We start from the raw sequence: 21,788 nt of genomic DNA, 5'->3' as shown, positions 1-21,788 counted from the left end.
GTCGAGGATGACTTACTGATCTAAGTGCATACACGTGCTCACATTGTGCGAGAACAAAGACGGGGTCAGTTACAATGACTCCCACTGTTGAGAAGCCTGTCCATACTTAATGTCTCACTCATGAAGAATGGCCATTTGGATGATGCCAGCAGCACCCTTACAACATTACCCAGCAAGCAACAGCATCCTCCGAGCTGTATTCCCGCAAGGATCAGCACCCTTACAGCACTACCCCAGTAATGAGCAGCATCTTCAGAGCTGTAGTCCAGCAAGGAGCAGCATCCTTAGAGCTGTAGCCCAGCAAGAAGCAGCACCCTTACAGTACTACCCCAGCAAGGTTCAGCACCCTTAGAGCTGTACCCCAGAAAGGATCAGCACATTCAGAGAAGCTTGATGAACAATGATGGACAGGTAAAGACCATCTGGTCCATCAAGCCTATCCCACACAATTTCGCTACCTTCTGTACCACAATATATACACTCTCCATCCAACCCAAAACCATGTGATCCCCTGGAAGAGGCAAAACACCAGATAAAACCCCAAACCAATTTGGGGTGGGGGAAATCTGGGAATTCCTCTCCGACCCATCTAGGTGAACGAAACTAGTCCAGGCGATCACTCCGGGCCTGAATTCCCTGCAGTATCTACCTTCTGTAAGAGGTGATCTCCTCCCCAACCAGAAACCGGTCTAGCTCTCACTTGAAGGAATTCAGCGAATCAGCATCCACCGCAGAGGTCCACTATTGTCTGGGAAAAGAACCACCTCCTGACATCTAACCTAGATTTGGCCCTATATAGCTTAAAATTGTGACTCCCTGGTCCTCCCTAACCTATTTCATTGTAATAAAGATTGAGAGAATAATATGAAGAGATAAAATTTTTAAATTTTGAAAACGGAATCAAATGTGAGCTCAGGCAGCAAGTAATCCATTTTCTTGGCACATTTTTACAGATTTCCATATAGATTTAGACAAAAAAATCAACACTGTGATTTTAACTCTTCGTCTGAGGTGGAGCAGGGAAACTGTGACCTCTATGAAGAGGAAATGTTTACGAGTTATAGAAAAACAAATGGGATATTCCAAAATACTACATTGACTGCTTCACGTAGAGGCACTTACCGTATGTGTGTTCCGCTATTACTGGCATACCATATAGTCACTGATACTGCCACGAATGAACTCCTGGCTGGCCTCCCATGTTCTATCCTCTGTAAACTTGAGGTTATCCAATATCCCACTGCCCGTGTCCTAACAAGCACCAAGTACCGTTCACCCATCACGCCTGTGCTCATTGACCTACATTGGCTTCTGGTTAAGCAACGCCTCGATTTTAAAATTCTCATCCTTGTTTTCAAACCACTCCATGGCCTCGCCCCTCCTTATCTCTGCAATCTCCTCTCGCCCCACAAAATATCTGTGATCCTCTAATTCTAGCCTCTTGAGCATCCCTGATTTTAATCGTGCAACTATGCCTTCTGTTGCCAAGGTCCATAGCTCCGGAATTCCCTCCCTAAACCTCGCTGCCTTCTTTAAGACACTACTTAAAACCTTCCTCTTTGATAAAGCTTTTGGTCATCTGCCTTAATATCTCCTTATGTGGCTCGGTGTCAAAATTTGTTTGCTAAACGTTCTGGTGAAGTGCCTTGGAAAGTTTTACTACGTTAAAAGTGCTATATAAATACAAGTTGTTGTTGTTGTTGTCACTCTCTGGAGTTTAGAAGAATGAGCGGCGATCTCATTGAAACATACAAGATTCTGAAGGGGATTGACAGGGTAGATGCTGAGAGGTTGTTTCCCCTGGCTGGAGTGTATACAACGAGGGGGCACAGTCTCAGGATAAGGGGTAGGCCATTTAAGACAGAGATGAGGAGGAATTTCTTCACTCAGAGGGTTGCGAATCTTTGGAATTCTCTACCCTAGAGGGCTGTGGATGCTGAGTCTCTGAATATACTGAAGGCTGAGATAGATAGATTTGTTTGAGTCTCGGGGAATCAAGGGATATGGAGATCGGGCAGGAAAGTTGGGTTGAGGTCGATGATCAGCCATGATAGTGAATGGCAGAGCAGGCTCGAGGGGCTGTATGGCCTAATCCTGCTCCTATTTCTTATGTTCATTTTGTTCCCCCTTTTTGGTTGGAGAAGCCAGAGTTTTGGACTTGCATTGTTTAGATACAACTGAGCTGTTGGACATCCATTGAACTTGAAAACTGAAAATATCTACTGACATTGTGTTTCTGGGTGGCTGGCTCCAATCACGAGTAGATACAGCGTATCCACAGGAGAATGTTCTGACCTCTGGACTAGGTCTTGCGTTTATGCTGATTAAATGGAGATTTAATATTTGATGGGAGTTTGTAATAGTGTGTTAAATCCTGTTAAAATACACAAAGGACTAATCCTTTAGATGCATTTATATGGTAATACTGTTGATTTGATTTAAATGAATAGAACATGCTGCTACTCATTTTATTTTTCACTTTCCATTAGATGCGCATTACAAGGAGGGTCTCAGTCTGGCCTGTTGCCTTTGTGGGTGGACTCCGATATGAATCCCCGAAAGTGAATGCAGCGGGAAAAGTTTACGGATGGAAAACAGTATTTGATCCACACAGACCATTCGCCATAGATATGGCAGGGTTTGCAATAAACCTTCGGTTAATTCTGCAGAGACCTCAAGCTTACTTCAAGCTGCGTGGAGTCAAGGGGGGCTATCAAGAAAGTAGCCTCCTACGAGAGTTAGTGACACTCAATGACCTGGAACCTAAAGCAGCCAATTGCACTAAGGTAGACCTTACGTATAAATCGCACTTACGGCAGGAACTTGACAACAAAATGTTATGTTTGACAAGGGAAAAACTTGATTTATACAGCACCTTTCTTGTCCTCCAACGTCCCAATTACAGCCAATTAATTACTTCTTGAAGTAGAGTCACTGTTTTGTAGGCAAACACAGCAACCGATTTGCACAGCAAGGTCCCACAAACAGCATGGTGATAAATGGCCAGTTAGTTTGATTTTTGAAGTGTTAACTGAGGGATAAATGTTGGACAGAACACTGGGAGAATTCTCCTGTTGTTCTTCAAGTATTGACATGGAACTTTTATATCCATTCACCTGAGAGAGCAGACTGAGCCTTGGTTTAACATCTCATCTGAAGATAGTAGAGTTTTGGCCGCAATCGGCGATCCAGGCTCAAATCATGCCCAAAATTGCACTAGTTTTGAGAAGTGTTTTTTGCTTCAAGCTTCTGCTCAAACCATTTGCATATCACAGATTGTAAAATTTGCCATGAACTAGCGCAATCAGCCAGTGTTTTCAAACGTAAGTTTTTTTTAAAATTTGCTTTCAATAATATACCTTGATATATTCAAGTGTGGTACTTTGGTGCTGTTTCATTAATACAACCTGAAAATGGGTTTCTCACAAAAAAATAAGCATTTTTAATCAGAATATCCAGTCCACCACCTGAGAGAAACCCGATTTTAAATAACTTTAAAAAAAAAACTATACAGAAACATTTGTTAATTATGTTGCTGTACAATAGTCAGTTTCTTAGTAAATTTAAAAAAGATGTTCAAAAGCTTTTAAAACGTGCCTATTGCACCCAAAAGAACCAGCTTTAGAGCCTTCTTGAAGGCCCGCAAATGAGCGCAATTAGCGGAAACTCCCAATAGTGATTATTTCACTCTGGGGACGTGGCCACTTCTGTGGGAGGCGCTAGCTTCGAGCATGTTTTTTAAACTGGAGCGAAAGATCGCAAGAACTCGATTTACGCTGGACATGATTTGCTCTTGAAATTCTGAAAGAGCAAATTATATCCAGCGTAAATTGAGTTTTTACAATCTTTTGTGCTGGTTTTGCTGATTTTGGCCTAATTACACTGAAAAAATAGCACAACCTCGTGGGATGACCAGGTCAGCAGCTCCAACAATACCATACCATACTCTCTCAGTACTGCACTGAGGCACGAGTGATGCCACTGAGCCAAGGCTGAACCAATGTCATTTTCTCCTTCACTCAGAAAGCACTGAAATTCTAGTGTCTAGAAAATGTAGTGTTAATGCATGCTATCATGAGGGGTTTATGGAGATAGTAATTCTCATGATTGCCCCATAAGTTAACTAGTATGTTATAATTAGATAGCAATTAATGTACTTCAGATACCTCATATCATTTTTAATAGTATTAAATTATTTCCCATGCGATGTTAGCTAATAAATCTTTCATGCAAATTACATTTAATCTCATGTAAAACTGAAAAGCCTTAACTGCCAAGTAATCTAAAGAATTTTAACTACCTATATTACCTGCCCCCACCATACATGTGACTCCTTTGAGTACAGAGGCTATTTTTAGTTGGGCTCAGAAAACAGGAAGATTATCGGCCATATATAAAATCTACAAACAAGTGGGTCCTCCTTTTTAAGCCCGATTGTGATCCCTTTCCTAAGTTGGCTGCCAGATGGTAAGAGGGAGAAATGTGAGATGGTTCACAATCTCATCCCTCTTCCGCCTAATGGAATAATGGACTGGTCTCTGCTTTGCTGTGTTTGGAGATGGGGCAGAAGTAAAATAGCTGGCTGCCATTTTCTTCATCGTGTACTGCCATTGACCTCATGATGGTATCGAGGAGACGTGGCACCTCAACTTTGACAGGATTTGAGCAACTGTAATAAAAAAAAGGGGGGATGTTCATCAACACAACATTATTTCAAATTACAGAATTCCCTGAATAAGCGAAAAGGATAAAGTCATCTTTTATTGATGCAAAAATGCTACAGCAGTTTGTGAGGCGCATGAAGGCAGACATTGCCTGCCATCAATCTCGCTGTGTAATTTTGACATTACAATCTCAAAGCATTTTGCAAGAGCAAAATTATTGGGTAAAAAGGAAACCGTTTTTCAGAAAATGCAATAGAAAAATTGCTGTTTTTAATAAAATCACTAAAACACGGTTATCAATTGCTCCATCATTTTCCTGAAGTTAAGGAGATGATTACAGGCAAACACTGGAGTGCTTTAAAGTTAGGAAGGTCAATTACATGGTTTATTCGCTTTGCCATTCCATTGTCTTTATTGAAAAACTCTTGTTGCTGCAATAAGTGGCTCCTGACAAGTCAAGCTAAAAGCTTACTTGTTCAAAATTAGATTTTTTCCTGTAATAATTTTCTTACGGCTATATCATGCCAGGTCTGCCATGCGTATTTTTTTTTACCAATTAGTGGCTTACTGAGTGGCTAATAAAGGATGAGATCAGTGCATTAGTGAGAAATGATATTGGCTCAGAAGATCAAGATGTTGAATCAGTTTGGGTGGAGATAAGGAATAATAAGGGGAAAAAGTCACTGGTGGGCATAGTCTATAGGCCCCCTAACAGTAGCTACACTGTTGGATGGAGTAAAAATCAAACAATAATAGAGGCTTGTAAAAAAGGAACGGCAATAATCATGGGCGATTTTAACCTTCATATTGATTGGACAAAGCAAATTGGCCAGGGTAGCCTTCAGAAAGAGTTCGTAGAATGTATCTGGGATTGTTTCCTTGAACAGTATGTTGCAGAACCAACTAGGGAGCAGGCTATCTTAGATTTGGTACTGTGTAATGAGACAAGATTAATAAACAATCTCCTAGTAAAGCATCCTCTAGAAATGAGTGATCATAGCATGGATGAATTTCAAATTCAATTGGAGGGTGAGAAAGGTCGATCTCTAACCAGTGTACTAAGCTTAAATAAAGGAGACTACAAAGGTATGAAGGCAGAGTTGGTTAAAGTGGACTGGGAAAATAGATTAAAGAGTGGGGTGGCTGATGAGCTGTGGCAAACATCTAAGGAGATATTTCATAACTCTCAACAAAAATATATTCCAATGAGAAGGAAAGACTGTAAGAGAAGGGATAACCATCCGTGGCTAACTAGGGAAATAGAAGATGATATCAAATTGAAATCAAGGGCATACCAAGTGGCCAAGACTAGTGGGAGGCCAGAGGATTGGGAAACTTTTAAAAGCCAGCAAAGAATGACTAAAAAAATAATAAAGAGGGGGATGATAGATTATGAAAGTAAACTAGCACGCAATATAAAAACAGATAGTAAGAATTTCTACAGGTACATAAAAAGGAAAAGAGTGGCTAAAGTAAATGTTGGTCCCTTAGAGGATGAGACTGGGGAATTAATAATGGGGAACAGGGAAATGGCAGAGACTTTGAACAAATATTTTATATTGGTCTTCACAGTAGAAGACACTAAAAACATCCCAATAGTGGATAATCAAGGGGCGATAGGGAGGGAGGAACTAAAAACAATCACTATCACTAAAGAAGTAGTACTCAGTAAAATAATGGGACTAAAGGTGGACAAGTCTCCTGGACCTGATGGCTTGCATCCTCGGGTCGTAAAAGAAGTGACTGCAGAGATAGTGGATGCATTGGTTGTAATCTACCAAAATTCCCTAGATTCTGGGGAGGTCCCAGTGGATTAGAAAACCACAAATGTAACGCCACTATTTAAAAAAGGAGGCAGACAGAAAGCAGGAAACTACAGACCAGTTAGCATAACATCTGTCGTTGGTAAAATGCTGGAGTCCATTATTAAGGAAACAGTAGCAGGACATTAGGAAAAGCATAATTCAATCAAGCAGAGTCAACATGGTTTTATGAAAGGGAAATCATGTTTGACAAATTTGCTGGAGTTTTTGAGGATATAACGAGCAGGGTGGATAAGGGGGAACCAGTGAATGTATTTGGATTTCCAGAAAGCATTCAATAAGGTGCCACATAAAAGGTTACTGCACAAGCTAAAAGTTCACGGAGTTGGGGGTAATATATTAGCATGGATGGAGGATTGGCTAACTAACAGAAAACAGAGAGTCAGGATAAATGGGTCATTTTCCGGTTAGCAACCAGTAACTAGTGGGGTGCCATAGGGATCAATACTGGGGCTTCAACTATTTACAATCTATATTAATGACTTGGATGAAGGTACCAAGTACAATATAGCCAAGTTTGCTGATGATACAAAGATGGGTGGGAAAGCAAATTGTGAGAAGTACACAACAAATCGACAAAAGGATATAGACAGGCTAAGTGAGTGGGCAAAAATTTGGCAGATGGAGTATAATGTGGGAAAATGTAAGGTTATCCACTTTGGCGGAAAAAATAGAAAAGATAATTATTATTTTAATGGAGAAAAATTTCAAAATGCTGCAGTACAGAGGGAACTTGTGCATGAAACACAAAAAGTTAGTATGCAGGTACAGCAAGTAATCAGGAAGGCAAATGGAATGATGGCGTTTATTGCAAGGGGGATAGAGTATAAAAGCAGAGAAGTCCTGCAAGTACAGGATATTGGTGAGGCCACATCTAGAGTACTGCATTCAGTTTTGGTCTCCGTATTTAAGGAAGGATATACTTGCATTGGAAGCAGTTCAGAGAAGGTTCACTTGGTTGATTCCGGAGATGAGGGGGTTGACTTATGAAGGTAGGTTGGGCCTATACTCATTGGCGTTCAGAAGAATGAGAGGTGATCTTATCGAAACATATAAGATAATGAGGGGTCTTGACAAGGTGGATGCAGAGAGGATATTTCTGCTCATAGGGGTAACTAAAATTAGGGGGTGTAGTCTCAGAATAAGGGGCCTCACATTTAAAACTGAGATGAGGAGGAATTTCTTCTCTCAGAGGGTTATAAATCTGTGGAATTCTCTGCCCCGGAGAGCTGTGGAGGCTGGGTTATTGAATATATTTAAGGCGATGATCGACAGATTTTTGAGCGATAAGGGAATAAAGGGTTATGGGGAGCGGGCAGGGAAGTGGAGCTGAGTCCATGATCAGATCAGCCATGATCTTATTAAGTGGCGGAGCAGGCTCGAGGGACCAAAATGGCCTACCCCGCTCCTATTTCTTATGAGGCTGTGTTTGGAATGATATTTGTACCTCCAGCGACCACAGTCTGCTTTAGATGTTGTTTTTTATTTTTCTTACGTGTGAAGCACATAAAACTGGCAGCAGGCTGATATTAAGACAGAACAAAGTCCAACAGGGAAGGGTAACCCCTAAGGCACAATACAGTGGTGAAAATAGGCATGTGTGTTATACAGTCCTGCTACTGAAGCAACAGAGAAGACCTTGAGAACACAAGAGATTCCATTGCTGAATTTGTCTCACTTCTGACTCAGCTTGTGAAGCAATGTTTCAGGCATTGCATAAGGACATTCTGCTGGGCCTTTGTGGAAGGTTTCCCAGTTTGAATAAAGCCTAAGTGAAGAGTCAAGGTCCATTGTGTGGAACAAGACGGGAAAGAGTAATATTTGTGTGATGCATATTGACACTGAGATACATATCAAACAAATACTGAAAGCCAATACATCAAGGTGCATTGACAGTAGCAACAAATGTAGTGTAACAAGCACATAAGATTAATAAATCTCCATCATGTATTTCAAAAGTTGTCCTTCATACTTCAAGATGTTACACTCCAGACATCATTCTTCAGAGTTTAAAAAGATACTGCACATATAGAATTGTACCCCAAAAGAGATCAGTGTCCCAACAAATAAAGCAGTCCATCCCTGTGAATGTTCAAGGGGGTCAAACCGCATTTACAAACTGCCTGTGCCTGCGACATCTATTAAAGTGTCGCCTCTTTGAAAATATTTGAAGCACTCCGCTGGTTAAGACAGGAATTAGCTGAGCCACACAGAAAAGGTAGGTCTTGTACCTGTATGGTATTGTATTAGCAGCTGAGCAGCTGAGAATACAGCAAGGTCAACAATTGGCTCCAGTTGGCAGTGGTTCTCAAACTATTTTGGTTGAAGGACCTCTTTTCAAATGGATCCATAATCACGAACTCACCCATCGAAATGATTATTGCCCCCTTGTATTGATACTGTACCAGGATCTTCTGACAATGAATTGCAATATAGCCATGGTGACATTTATACAAACGGGAAGCCCTCAAGTATGTATGTATACACTGATAGTGATTTTACAGCATTGATTTTTTTAAATTACAAATGCATTGGTTATTTAGTGTATTCAAGTGCTACCCAGATTATGATGTCAGATTTGTTCCTTGGCCAGCCCTTGATTGTAGACAGATAGATCTAATGCAATGTATGTCCGACTGTTAGTTCTGGCCGTATCCCAAAGCTGTTGCAGCCCTTGGTAGTCAGGATGGGATCTTTGTTTGTAGTCGGCTGGTTCCTTCCCAAATAGCCAGGCCCTGCTCCTGATCATTGGGCTAGAACCTCCACTTTTGTGGTTATCGCCCAAAAATGGGTGATATTTCTGGTGTGGGCGTTAAAAAAGGGTTTTCAGATCACTGGTTTCTCGCCCATTCGCAAAGCACCTAGTCTCCAGTTTTGAAAATGGGCATTATCGCAAGCGATATAAAATGGGCGGTAGCGTTACATTTTTTTGACCTTCTGCCGTAAAGTGTGGCCATCCTTAGCAACGGCACGGCAACGCTCGATTCCCGTAATTCAGGAGGTCAAGGATCATCATGACATGCGCAGAAGAGGAGACAGAGAGAGAGAGAGCTCAGAGGCACTGAAGGCGTGTCTAGGTGTGGTATGGCTGCTTTGGGAGGAAGGAGAGAGTCTTTAGAGCTTCACAGCAAGTAGGCAAACAAAAATTAGCTGTTACCAGCCACGTATTTGCCCGAATTTGGCCTATAATGGAGAGAGAGGAGGAGGCATCACAGCACGCTGTGGAGACTGACGCTGGAGAGAGCAGTGAGGTGAGAAATGAGCACATTGGAGGGCACAAAAGAGCCAGGAGGTTCTCGGTCGAGGCAAATGTCTCCCTCCTGCAGGAGGTCGAGTCACGCTGGCACCAAGATGATGGGCACCATTGATGTCTGAGCTGCACACACACAGCAGTGTGTCAGCATTGTCACTCACATCAATGCTTTTTCAGGCAAATCGTTAAGATATCAGCTCCTCACGTAAGAGTCTTGCAGCTATGTAGCGCTTTCCTGCGGTCTGGAGGGGGTCGAGGGCATAGCCAGCCTGATTGTCTGGCCCTAGGTCAGCATCCATCCTCTCGTCGTCCTCTTCCTCTCTCTCCTGAGGTGGAGCATCAGTGCCTTCTGGCAATTCTTGGCACCTCTTGATAGCTAGATTGTGCAGCATGGAGCACACGACCACGAATTTAGCTACTTGCTCAGGGTTGTATCGTAGCTACCCTCCTGAGTGGTCAAGACATCTGAAGCGCTGCTTAAGCACAGTTATTGTTTGGCGGCCCCATTGCATTGAAAGTATAATAGCGATTGATCAGAAGCAATGATTTCCTCACTAAAATGCACCTGGAGTAATGCCCCAATAGTCCAGAATCTGAAAATATGTCTGTTGAGATGTTCACTTCACCTGAGAAGAACTCCAGAGTCAATGCAAACTCCCCCGAAGTTGAGGCAGCCTTTTGAATGAAGCAACCTGCGATTTTAAAAATGCCAGCCATACCGCTGGTGTTCGTTCAGAACAGTTCCACTTTTAATGGACGTTTTTTTGGGCGAGTGATATTGTGGACGATATGTGTGTGCGAGGTGGTGAAAGTGACAGTGGGTGGTCTCCTGGGCATTAGTTTCACCAGATGTGCTCTTTAACGACAAAAAAAAGTGGCCAGGCGGTATTATTGATTCTCAGCATTAATTCTGTGCGGAAAGTAACGCTGGGCGATATTATGGGCGTTGATTTCGGCCATTCTGCTGATTCCGTCCCAAAAAAGTGGGCGGGCGGTATTATTTTTTCCTGGCATTGAGCACATGGGGAAAATAACGCTCGGCGATAACTTCCCGAAAAATGCCCACCAGTTTCCATTTTGTGCCAAAATGGGCGATAGATGGGCGTTATACGTCATTTCAGCGGTAAAATGGGCGTTAAGTGAGCGTTAAGCAGGCAAAAAAAGTGGCGGTTCTAGCCCATTATCTTTTTATATGAAAAAAACGGCTGTCTCCTGTAAACTTGATGTTGGCTGGCAGCACTGCAAATCGGTGGTAAAATTAGCTGAAAGCAGCGATCATTCGAAACTCCAAGGGCTTCTTTACATTTTAAATCCTTGCGTCACTTTCTCTAAGTGAGTAAAATTATTCACAAATGGTTACATTCACGGTCAGATGGACACTGTTTACGGCTTGTCAGTGAAGCTTATAATGTGAGCGAGCAGTTGCAACATGGTCAAGAGAGGTTTCAAAAGTGAGATAAACCAGTTCTATCAGCAAGTATATTCAGTCTCGCCCTGCGCTTTTTCACCTCCGACTCCAGTTGTTGGCGATGACATTGTGGCTGCCACTGGCCCGCAGTCTTTTGCCCTCCCTCCCTCTCTTCCTCTTCCTGCAGAGCCCAGCCATTGCCACCCCATCCAGCAGCACCCAGCTGCTCTGTACCGACTCGCTCTCCATCACCGGTTGGGCTATTTTCCGCAGACCCTCTGGACAGTCTCTACAGACCCTCGGGAGTCCGCGGAACCCGGTTTAGGGAGCGGGAAGTTGGCCGGGATTCCCATCATCATCCATGGGAAACTTCAGCATATTAGTAATGTTACTGGACTAGTAATCCGGAGACACGAGTTTAAATCCCACCATAGCAGCTGGGGCCATTTAAAATCAGTTCAGTAAATCTGGAATAAAAAGCTAGTATCGGTAATGGTGACCATCAAACTACTGGATTGTCATAAAAAAATAACATCTGGTTCACTAATGTCCTTTAGGGAAGAAAATCTGATGTCCTTACCCGGTCTGGCTATATGTGATTCGAGACCCACAGCAATGTGGTTGATTCTTAACTGCCCTCTGAAATGACTATTTAAGGGCAATTAGCGATGGGCAATAAATGCAGGCCTGGCCAGAGATGCCCAGATTCGGTGAATGAATAAAAAAAAACACCACTTGATGGAAGAGCTCTTTTGAGAACATTGGGTGAGGTCTGGCAGTGAGTCTCCCTATAGCCGCCCTAAGTGGAGGAAGTGCTTCCGGGAGGGTGCTGAGCACCTCGAGTCTCATCGCCGAGAGCATGCAGAAACCAAGCACAGGTAGCGGAAAGAGCATGCGGCAAACCAGTCCCACCCTCCCTTATCCTCAACGACTACCTGTCCCACCTGTGACAGGGACTGTGTTTCTCGTATTGGACTGTTCAGCCGCCTAAGGACTCATTTTAAGAGTGGAAGCAAGTCTTCCTCGATTCCGAGGGACTGCCTATGATGATGATGAGCTGAGTAGGTATAACTTCACAAATGAAGAATGGTGCTTTGACCGAGGGTGCCCTGCTCATTGAGAACCCAGCACAAAATCAGTGCCAAAGGAAGGAAGGGAAAAACTGATGGAAAAAGGAGAGAAAAAAAACATTGAAATGCAGTATCTCAGAGCGATTCCATGGTGCCACATGTGGGTATATCCACAAATCTACCACAAGAGCAACTTTCATTTTTATAGCTCCCCACATAGTCAGTGCAGCCAGAAAGAATCCTTTCTCTGGTATGTGTTGTGATTTAAACCCAGCTCGCCTCACAATTGCTCATGCACAGAACAGAATTATTGAAGGTTGGTAAAAAAAAAAGCACAGGAAAGAGATTATGCTGGTGTTGGGGAAAGATGAACTGTGGTAAATGAGTTATCTATTTTAAAGATTTATGTAAAACACTGTGCGGTAAAATTCAATTTCTGCAGCTCACATCTGCGTTATAATTTTCAGCAGAACACTGTGGTGATTCATGCTGCCACTTTGAAGTATTAAATACACAATATAAATCAAAGCAACATGGACTCAGTATAATCAACCATCTCTTCTCCAGCAAACGACAACTCTTTCCTTGCTCACTTTTCTGCAGCAACAATTCCTTCAAAGTTTGTGGCAATTTTGTTCCAATTATGTGCATAAAAACTACCGAAAGCCGCTAGCTTCAAGATTCAGGTGCCTGGGAGGTTTCTGTCGCCTCGCACTATAATTTGTCAAAGTGACAATGTCCAGACTCTGGTGGCAGGCACACTATGAGAAAGAAAAAAAAATACTATGCATGTTCCTGATGAGTACACAGCTATTTATTTCAGCTAGAGTCCATTGACTTGAGTGTATTTTAAAATCGGTGTTATTTGAGGTCGTGATCATGCTTCAATATTAAGTCTCAAGTTTTCCTTTTATTTGTTGTAGTGTTTCATATTTAAAACATTTTCATAACGAAATTCATACTTATTTACGGAAAACTGTGGTAATAAACAGCTTGTGAAAGAGAAAGACATCGTCATGTTTTGGAGGGGCTCATTTACTCGAACTGTTCTGATGAAGGGTTCCCCACAAATTGTCAACTGGTCTTCTCTCTTTCAGATGCTGACTGACCTGCCATAAATTTATAGCTTTTGCAGTTTTTATTTATTCATATCTAGTTTCTGTTAACTGCCAGCCTTTTTCCAGCAAAAGCAGTGAGACTAATACAGAGACAAATCTATGTCTCACTCCTTAGGGTTAATTAAGTGGGAGTTTGGAAAATTGAGGCCTTTATATTGGGCATATCATGTATCTCAGTTTTGTTTTGCATCTCCTTGATGTTATCTAGCAGCTTGTTACATGTTCATCCAGCAAATTGTATGGGATTAAAACAACTATGTTATTTTCCTCTTTAATCTTTTCCCCTCTGTTAGGTTCCTCCTGACCCTTGATGTCACACACATTTCCTGTAATGATGTAATATTAATATTTAGAAATACTCCTTTACTTCAGTGTTCTGTTTTATTTGGGCCAAAGGGGACAGGGGTCCCACCAGAACAGCTCCGAGTATCCCCCTGAAAGGACAAAAAAAACTTGCATTTATATAGCGCCTTTCATGACCTCAGGATGTCCCAAAGCGCTTTACAGCCAAAGAAGTATTTTTTGAAGTGTAGTCACTGTTGTAATGTAGGAAACATCAACGTCACTAATGGAGCATTCAAATTAAAAATGTTCGGTAGTGACTTTAAATGGCAGTTTAGTAATTGTCAATGCCCTGTGGCACCCACCGATCACTGATGCCCTGTGGCACCCACCGATCACTGATGCCCTGTGGCACCCACCGGTCACTGATGCCCTGTGGCGCCCACCAGTCACTGATGCCCTGTGGCACCCACCAGTCGCTGAATGCTTCAAGTGAACTGATGAATGCTGCATGTTCGTATTCCATGGTCGCCCTGGGGCAGTGGTAAAGACTGAGACCTGGCTAAGCAGTTGGAGCACAAGCACAAAAATTGTACCCTCCTCCCCTCCCCAACTGAAAAATATCCCAACTTTTCACCTGCGGTGGTCGATTTAGATAGCAAATTGATCATTTTGCCTGTTCAACCATTGGTGGCCGTGCCTTCTGTTGCCCATGCCCTAAGCTCTGGAATTCTCTGCCTAAACCTCTCTACCCTCCTTCAAGACGCTCCTTAAAACACAATAATCAAGCTTTTGGTCACCTGCCCTAATTTCTCCTTATGCAGCTTGTGGTCAAATTTTTTATCTCATAACACTCCTGTGAAGCACCTGGGAACATTTCACTACATTAAAGGTGCTATATAAATACAAGTTGTTATTGTTGCTAAACAGTTCATATCCTGTGATGCCTACCAATTGTAGAAGGCTTGAAGCAAACCTATGGATAAAATATGGCTGTAATCTGTTAAATATATATACTGGAGACAATCCTTTAACAATCAGTATCTGACAATTAATTTAATCAACTGTTTTGAAGCAGTCTAGTGCAGACAGAGGACTAAAGATGCGTTTTTGTCACTGGAGGCCAAGAGCTGCTAAATGCTGCTGCATCTTTAGTTGTTTCAAAACATGAATAAAGTTATTCCTTTATTGAATTACAAAGACTGCTGAAATGAGTTCAAAAAAGGAATTTACTTTCCCCAGCTGAGAGGACAGATTAACAATCTCCTACTAGGCCTCTGCATGTGGCAATCTGCTAGAAGATCATAAGAGTTCATTGGTTTAGAATTTGTCCCTCTAGGAGTTCAGAGAAAGGGGTTGGCCAATATGTGATACCTCGTTTGAATGCCCAGCCAAGTACAAGAACCCATAACCTACCGCTGTGAAGCATATCGCGTTAGTACAGCAAACGACTGCACCAAATCACTAATAATGTCTTCGAAGGCAACTTACCTAATTGGATCTCAATAAGTATCATGCAGGTCCTGATGATGCTAGATTATTGAATAACTCGCATCCTATTATCACATCATAGGGTTGGCAACCAGAAGACATAGATCTAAGATAATTGGCAAAAAAAATCAGGAGGGGAAATGAGGCAAAAAAAAAATGATGCAGCGAGTTGTTGTGACTTGGAATGCACTGCCTGGAAGGGTGGTGGAAGCAGATTCAATAGTGATTTTCAAAAAAGGATTTGGATACTTATTTGAAAAGTCAACATTTTCAGAGTTGTGGGAAAAGAGTAGGGAGTGGGACTAATTGGATAGCTCCTTCAAAGAGCTGATATAGACACGATGGACTGCATGATTCTATTGTCTTTGTTTTTTGAAAATACAAATGAAATCTCATTTTCACTGGATCCCTGATGACCAGAAACTTGTACAATGTATCGTAGAGCAGTTACACAAGGTTGTTTCTGTAATCTAGACTATTGGCACACCTCAATGGTTCTGCATTGTTTTGAATAGGAACAGAGATCAAACTCAGTGCTTTGAAGGTAGAATTTCCATTGGGTATTATTTTACTATGGAACCTATCGTATTCTTATCTTTGCCTTTTCTTTTTTTGCTCACAGATACTAGTTTGGCACACACGGACTGAGAAACCCGTGCTGGTGAATGAAGGCAAAAAAGGCTTCACAGATCCAAACATGGAAATATAAATGCACAGGTAAATATAAAGAATGTCAGCATGAAGTGCACTGCAGCACATATTTTCCTAGAATACTGTATTATTGAGATACTGGAGTGAGACACATATAATTGCAAATCAAGAATAGTTAGGATCACCACATTTGCCCAAGTCCAAAAGACCAGGGGGCAGGATAGGGGTAGGATAAAAGATGGAAACATCGTAGAACGATGCAGCACATTAGGAGGCCATTCAGGCCATCGTGCCTGTACTGGTTCTGGTTCTTTGAAGCACGAGCCTAAATTTTCCAAGTTCACATCGACGGGAAAGAAAGTTAGCCGCCGTAACGCACGTCTCAGTAAACCGCAGTACGTTGCCTGTGATTTTCCAATATGCAGAGGCTAAATTGTAATCAGGAAATTTAAGCCGGGGTTTGAGTTCTGAAATTTGCTTTCCCAGTGATTGAACATTTCTTAAAAACTGCAGCAGTAAGGAGTGTCTTTGCATCAGGAGCACTGAAGTAAATGGGAAAACTGAAATGTCTATTTTAAAATCAGATTTTGGAGCCTGTCGTATACTTTAGAAATATGCATAGTGGCTGTTTAAAAACTGAAATATTTGGCAGAAGGACATTGCAGAAACTATTGTTCCTATTTACTTGGTTAATACATGAGAGTTCTTTTTGCCTTTGACCATAGTCTTGGATATAAGAGGTAATTTTGTGAAGCCACACTGTTGGTGGGAATGTGGGTCAAAGATAGTGTTGTGCTGCTAATTCGACAGCCTGTGCTCATGGCTCGCAAGGAGTTGCACCAGCAACAGAGCCTTGCAAATTACCCCGATAATGTGGCATTTGGTTTGTGAATTGCAGGTGATGCCCTGAAATTCATTTCTCATTATATTGCAACCATGGTTAAAGTTGGTCTCTATGACTATTTATCAGGTAACAATGTCTTTCCCAGTCCTCAGGGAAGGTACATCCAGGTCGTTGCTTGGGGCAGGCATGAATGTTTCAGCCACCTCGCCTGCTAGAGAGGGCTCAGACAGGAAGGACCAATTTGCAGCGCATTGCTAACGGGATCAGAGGCTGCTTCCCTCGCTTACAGGGAAGGGCCAATGATGGTGCACAACCTACTTGCCAACAATTCTGCGTTGCAAGGTGACCATTGCAGCCCCGAACACTCTCACAAAGTGGAGGGCTTGGACATCTTGCAGCAGTGAAACAGCGAACACTTTCAGCATGCACCAGACAGGTGCAAATAATAAAAGTTGGCCTTCGAGAAAACCATGCCCTTAAATTAGCGCTCTCCAAGCGAATAGCCGAGTTGACAACGCCTCTTTTTCCTGCCGTTGTTCATACCTGGAGATGCAGCAGGGGGCGGGGGGCAATTTCACATACAGGGCGGCAATGGGGAGCTGCGCACTTTATGACATCACGATCTGTGAGGCGCTAGAGGCCCAGGATGTAAGAGTTATCGCCAGCGCTAAACCGGCACAGAAGTTCGCGGGAATCACTACATTCGCCGTGCCAGTCGCTAATCCCTTAGTGCCCCATTAGCGCCCCCCGTCCCCAGCTGCTAACAGGAGGCAGTAAGCAGCTGAATTTCTCCCGATTGGACCCTGGCTGTTGAAGACTCTGACACCAGCTTGCGGGGGTAAAGGAAAGGGCTGGAAAATGCAGAGAAGCACATGTTATGGGGAATAGGATATCGGGCTCGAGGAAAGTGCAGAGATTGGGTGGGGCACAGAGGGAATTAAGGCTGAGCATGATGGTTTAAATTTGATGCATTGAAGGATGGAAGTTATTTAGGTAAGCGAGGACAAGGCCAATGGGTGAGTGGGACTTGCTGAGGACAGGATGCTTGACACTAAATGAATGTTTGTTGCTCAATATTTCAACAACTCTCCATTTGTATTACATCTTCCATAAGAGTGGCATGAAATGTAACATTTTTGTTCATTTATATTTACTCTATGATAAAAACATCAACATACTTATACAAAATAATTAAAGCATGTTCACAAACATTTGCGTTCAATTTATGTGACATTTTTTTTCTTGCAGACAAATTGACCTTAAATCTGGCCACAAGCTGATTTCTCTGTTTCTTCACCACACGTACAATGGATAAAATGGTAGTGGTTTTATTTTTAGCAAAAGCAAAAATGTCAGATTATGTACCTAATGTGACTGGACAAAGAGCAGGACATGTTACCAGATAATTAAACTGGACAAAGCACAGAAGAGATTCCTGAGAAACGAACCATAATAATTGAAATAGAGATTGAGTTCTGTGATTTCCTTTGGCAAGGCTCTATGACTAACAATTGAGGAAGATAGGTTCCTTTGTATGTGTGAGTATATGCCCACAAAGATGGCTCCGTTGCAATGCATTCTGTTGCATGGGAAAAGGAGGATGCATGCACTCAGTGTGACTACCAAACCAGAAATAAATACTGGCCTTGAAGGCTTCCTTCAAGCTACTGGAAAGCTGTGAAAAAGATTGGGCTGTAATAGTGAGTTACCACAATGAACCTTTTCTACCATTTACCTGAAGAGCCCTAAGGAATGGAATGCTCTGGTTTACATACCTCGTGAGCCTGCACCTATTTGTTCATTCTTTACATGTCTGCGTATTGTAATCCACCTTCATGTAGACCACATGGACATTGACTCAAAGTCTCCATGAAGTGTGTAACATTGTCAACTTGTAGTGTTCATCCCCTACTTGCAAGGGCTCTTTCATCAGCAGGCACACGCTTAGTTATCAAGGCTCTTATTTCTTCAGCTTGGTTCCAGTAGTTACATATTCATACTTGGATGATCACTGCAGTTTGAGAGGTGCCTGTGTGAACCTTGCAGGTATAGTTAACTGGGCCAGATTAGAAAACGAGAAAACAGGTAACATACAAGGGCGAATTGTTCAGCTCAACTGGGACACCATGGAAGGCTACATTCAAAGGAATGCATCAAAGATGCTACATTTATAGATGAAGGCCATGCCTACCAGCACTCCTGGCTGGCCTCCCACATTCTACCTTATGTAAACTAGAGCTGATCCAAAGCTCGGCTGCCCATGTCCTAACTCGCACCAAGTCCCGCTTACCCATCACCCCTGTGCTCACTGACCTACATTGGATTCCGGTTAGGAAACACCTCGATTTCAAAATTCTCATCCTTATTTTCAAATCTCTCCATGGCCTCGCCCCTTCCTATCTCTGTAATTTCCTCCAGCACCACAACACCACCCCCCTGCCGGGAGATATCGGCGCTCCTCTAAGTCTGCCCTCTTGAGCACCTCTGATTATAATTGCTCAACCATTGGTGGCCGTGCCTTCTGTTGCCTAGGCCCCAAACACTGGAACTCCCTGGCTAAACCTCTCCACCCTCTCTACCTCTCGTTCCTCCTTCAAGATGCTCCTTAAAACATACCTCTTTGACTAAGCTTATGGTCACCTGTGCTAATTTCTACTTAGGTGGCTCGGTGTCAAATTTTTAGCTCATAATACCTGTACTCCTGTGAAAGGCCTTGGGACATTTCACTACGTTAAAGGCGTTATATAAATACATGTAGTTGTTGATACATGTACACACATAGAGCAATGCTATATATTAAGTGGACCCAACTAGTGTTATGTCACCACCTTTTTGCTGCCAATTTGAGTGCTCGGCTCCCTGCCATTGTCAATAAGAAAATTATGGAACAGAATCGGTAATCTGCTTCTTGTCTTTTGTTGCTTATGTGCACAAGACAAGATTTCAGCAAATTCAGCATTAGTTAGATCATATCTCTTGTATATATGGAACGATGGATGATACAGGAACTGCAAAGGTCATCCCACTTCAGTACAAAATGATCCTAATCTGAGGTTACAGTATATTCACTTGGCAGAGAGGAACTCAGAATTACATCTAACCTATGATTAAATAATAATGAAAAAATGCTGGAAATAGCCAGGCAATCAGAAACAGGAAGAAAAGGTTAATGCTCGAAGCATGGTCTTGGAACCAGATCCAATAAACAGTCCTACCTGAAATGTTAACCCATTCATTTCTCCTTAGACACTGATCGACCTGCTGGATAGAGCAGCAGTTTCTGTTTTTATTTCAGGTTTCTATCATTCCTTATAAACCTGGGGTGGGGTTCGGGTTGCAACAATCGAGGAACAGTTTTTCATTCCTCCACCACTGGTTCCCTCACATTCACGAGCACAAATTGCAGCAACATTTTGTTTTGCTCTTTACAAAGTCCAGTTCCTTCCGTCCCTATTACATTGAATGCAGAGCATCTCATTCAGTGAACTCCTATGTTAGGTTGCGACATCACTACGCCTGTTAGTTGGCATGACAGTCAGTAAATGTCGCCTGGTTTGGCGGGGTTGGCCTAGCAAGACACGTATCAGAAGGTTCACACAGGTCATCTCAGAATCGTTCATTTTGGTGGCATGCTGTAGCATTTTTGTGTCCTGTTGTCCCAACAATATCAGTGAATTTAATCATGCATAAGGTACCCTCTAACAGAGTGCAGCAAATGGGGCCAGGGTCAAAATCAATGCAAATGTGGTTAGATCAAATACTTCTGTGAAAATTTAATTTGAGGCTCTAAACTTTAGTTCTGGCCCAAGTCCATGGAATTCTGAAAATGGATTCTGGATGAGATAAGGACCCTCAGATATCTTAACACTAAGCAACACTTTACGATATTAGTAATTAATGATTTTGTATGAAATTCCATTGTCCTCTATTTTAATGAGGGTGATAATTTGTCAGCAATAATGCACAGTGCAATTTTAGCCCCCTCATGTCTAACTGATTGCACGTAGTGCCATATTTGCACTGTTTGCTTATGTGGACTATGGATTTGGAATTGGTAGGTTATCCCTATTCATTCGGAAGTTCATCCTGCCTCAGTAATCCTGGAGCACTACTTATGGAGAGTCCAGGTAAAAGTAATAGAAGGAAGGAAAGATCCATCATTAAATACTTCTTCAAATGAATACAACAGCTTCTCTGCACCGAGCCAGTATCCAAGATAAAGCATTCTCAGTATACCATGTTTTGCAGCAAGATTGAGCACAATTCACCAGCAGAATAAATCAGTTCAGGTCCAAGAGTGCAGACTGTTCCAATTACATATCCATATTACGAATCTATTTCAACGTATGGAGGCCAAAGGCATCTTGTGTCAGCTTGGCTTCATTGCAATACTGAGGGAGCGTTGCACTGTTAAAGGTGCTGTTTTTTTGGATAAGATGTTAAGCCAACGTCCCTTCTTCCTCTTCCAGTGGCTTATATGGATGTTAACAATCCTATGCTGCTATTCGAGGAGGAGAATATTCTCCTTCAAGCAGCGCCACCCAAAACAGATTAATTGGTCATCCATTTCATTTCATAGGTTCGCAAAATGGCTGCCATGTTCACCTACCTAACAGCGATTGCACTTCAAACTCATTCAGTGTGTTTGAGGATGTTCCTAAGGAATGTGGTAAGGAGCTTTCCAGCATTATAAATCCTTTCATGTTCTTCCTTTTATAGGGCAGTTATAGTGTACATTTAACGGATAATTTCAATCTTGTGCTCCAGGTGTGGTGCCTCAGCTGGTGGTAGGGCCCATCAGAAATGATGGTTTCTGATAGCACCATTAAAGTTAGAAAGATCACATGCCGCCCGTACCTATATTTCCAATCTGCTATCCTGGCAGGCTGGGTCCCTACTGGGAGTGCAGAGTTGGAAAAGCAGCCCTCAGAATGTCACCATGAACCAGTTTTGGTTTGCAGCAATACAAGATTGGTAGTATGACTGAAGCTAACCCTGTGTTAGTTCGGCCTTCGGTCTTAGGGGTGAAATCATCTGGCCAGGCTTCACACCAACGGTTTAAGATTACACTGGACTGTGATTACAATTTATTATATTACAGGGCTCCTCATGGGCATTAAAACTTTCATTGTCCAGTTTGCAAAGCTCCATCGATGAAGGACCTTCCTCCCAATAAGGCACTGC

The 21,788-nt window shown here is 42.4% G+C and overlaps 1 protein-coding gene across 1 annotated transcript in view; it reads left to right on the top strand.

Annotated features, from left to right (window-relative positions):
* Positions 1-15,818, top strand: part of LOC139275894 (galactosylgalactosylxylosylprotein 3-beta-glucuronosyltransferase 1) — a 209,628-nt gene extending 193,810 nt beyond the window's left edge. Inside the window, exons 4-5 of the mRNA XM_070893118.1 lie at positions 2,490-2,786; positions 15,732-15,818. Coding sequence (XP_070749219.1) covers positions 2,490-2,786; positions 15,732-15,818 — 384 coding nt within the window. The remainder of the gene's footprint in view (positions 1-2,489; positions 2,787-15,731) is intronic.
* The last annotated feature ends 5,970 nt before the right edge of the window (positions 15,819-21,788 follow it).

Source organism: Pristiophorus japonicus, chromosome 11, assembly GCF_044704955.1.
Source record: "Pristiophorus japonicus isolate sPriJap1 chromosome 11, sPriJap1.hap1, whole genome shotgun sequence".
Taxonomy (NCBI): Eukaryota; Metazoa; Chordata; class Chondrichthyes; family Pristiophoridae; genus Pristiophorus; species Pristiophorus japonicus.
Note: the sequence above shows the minus strand (reverse complement) of the source record. Positions and strands in the feature narration are given on the sequence as shown.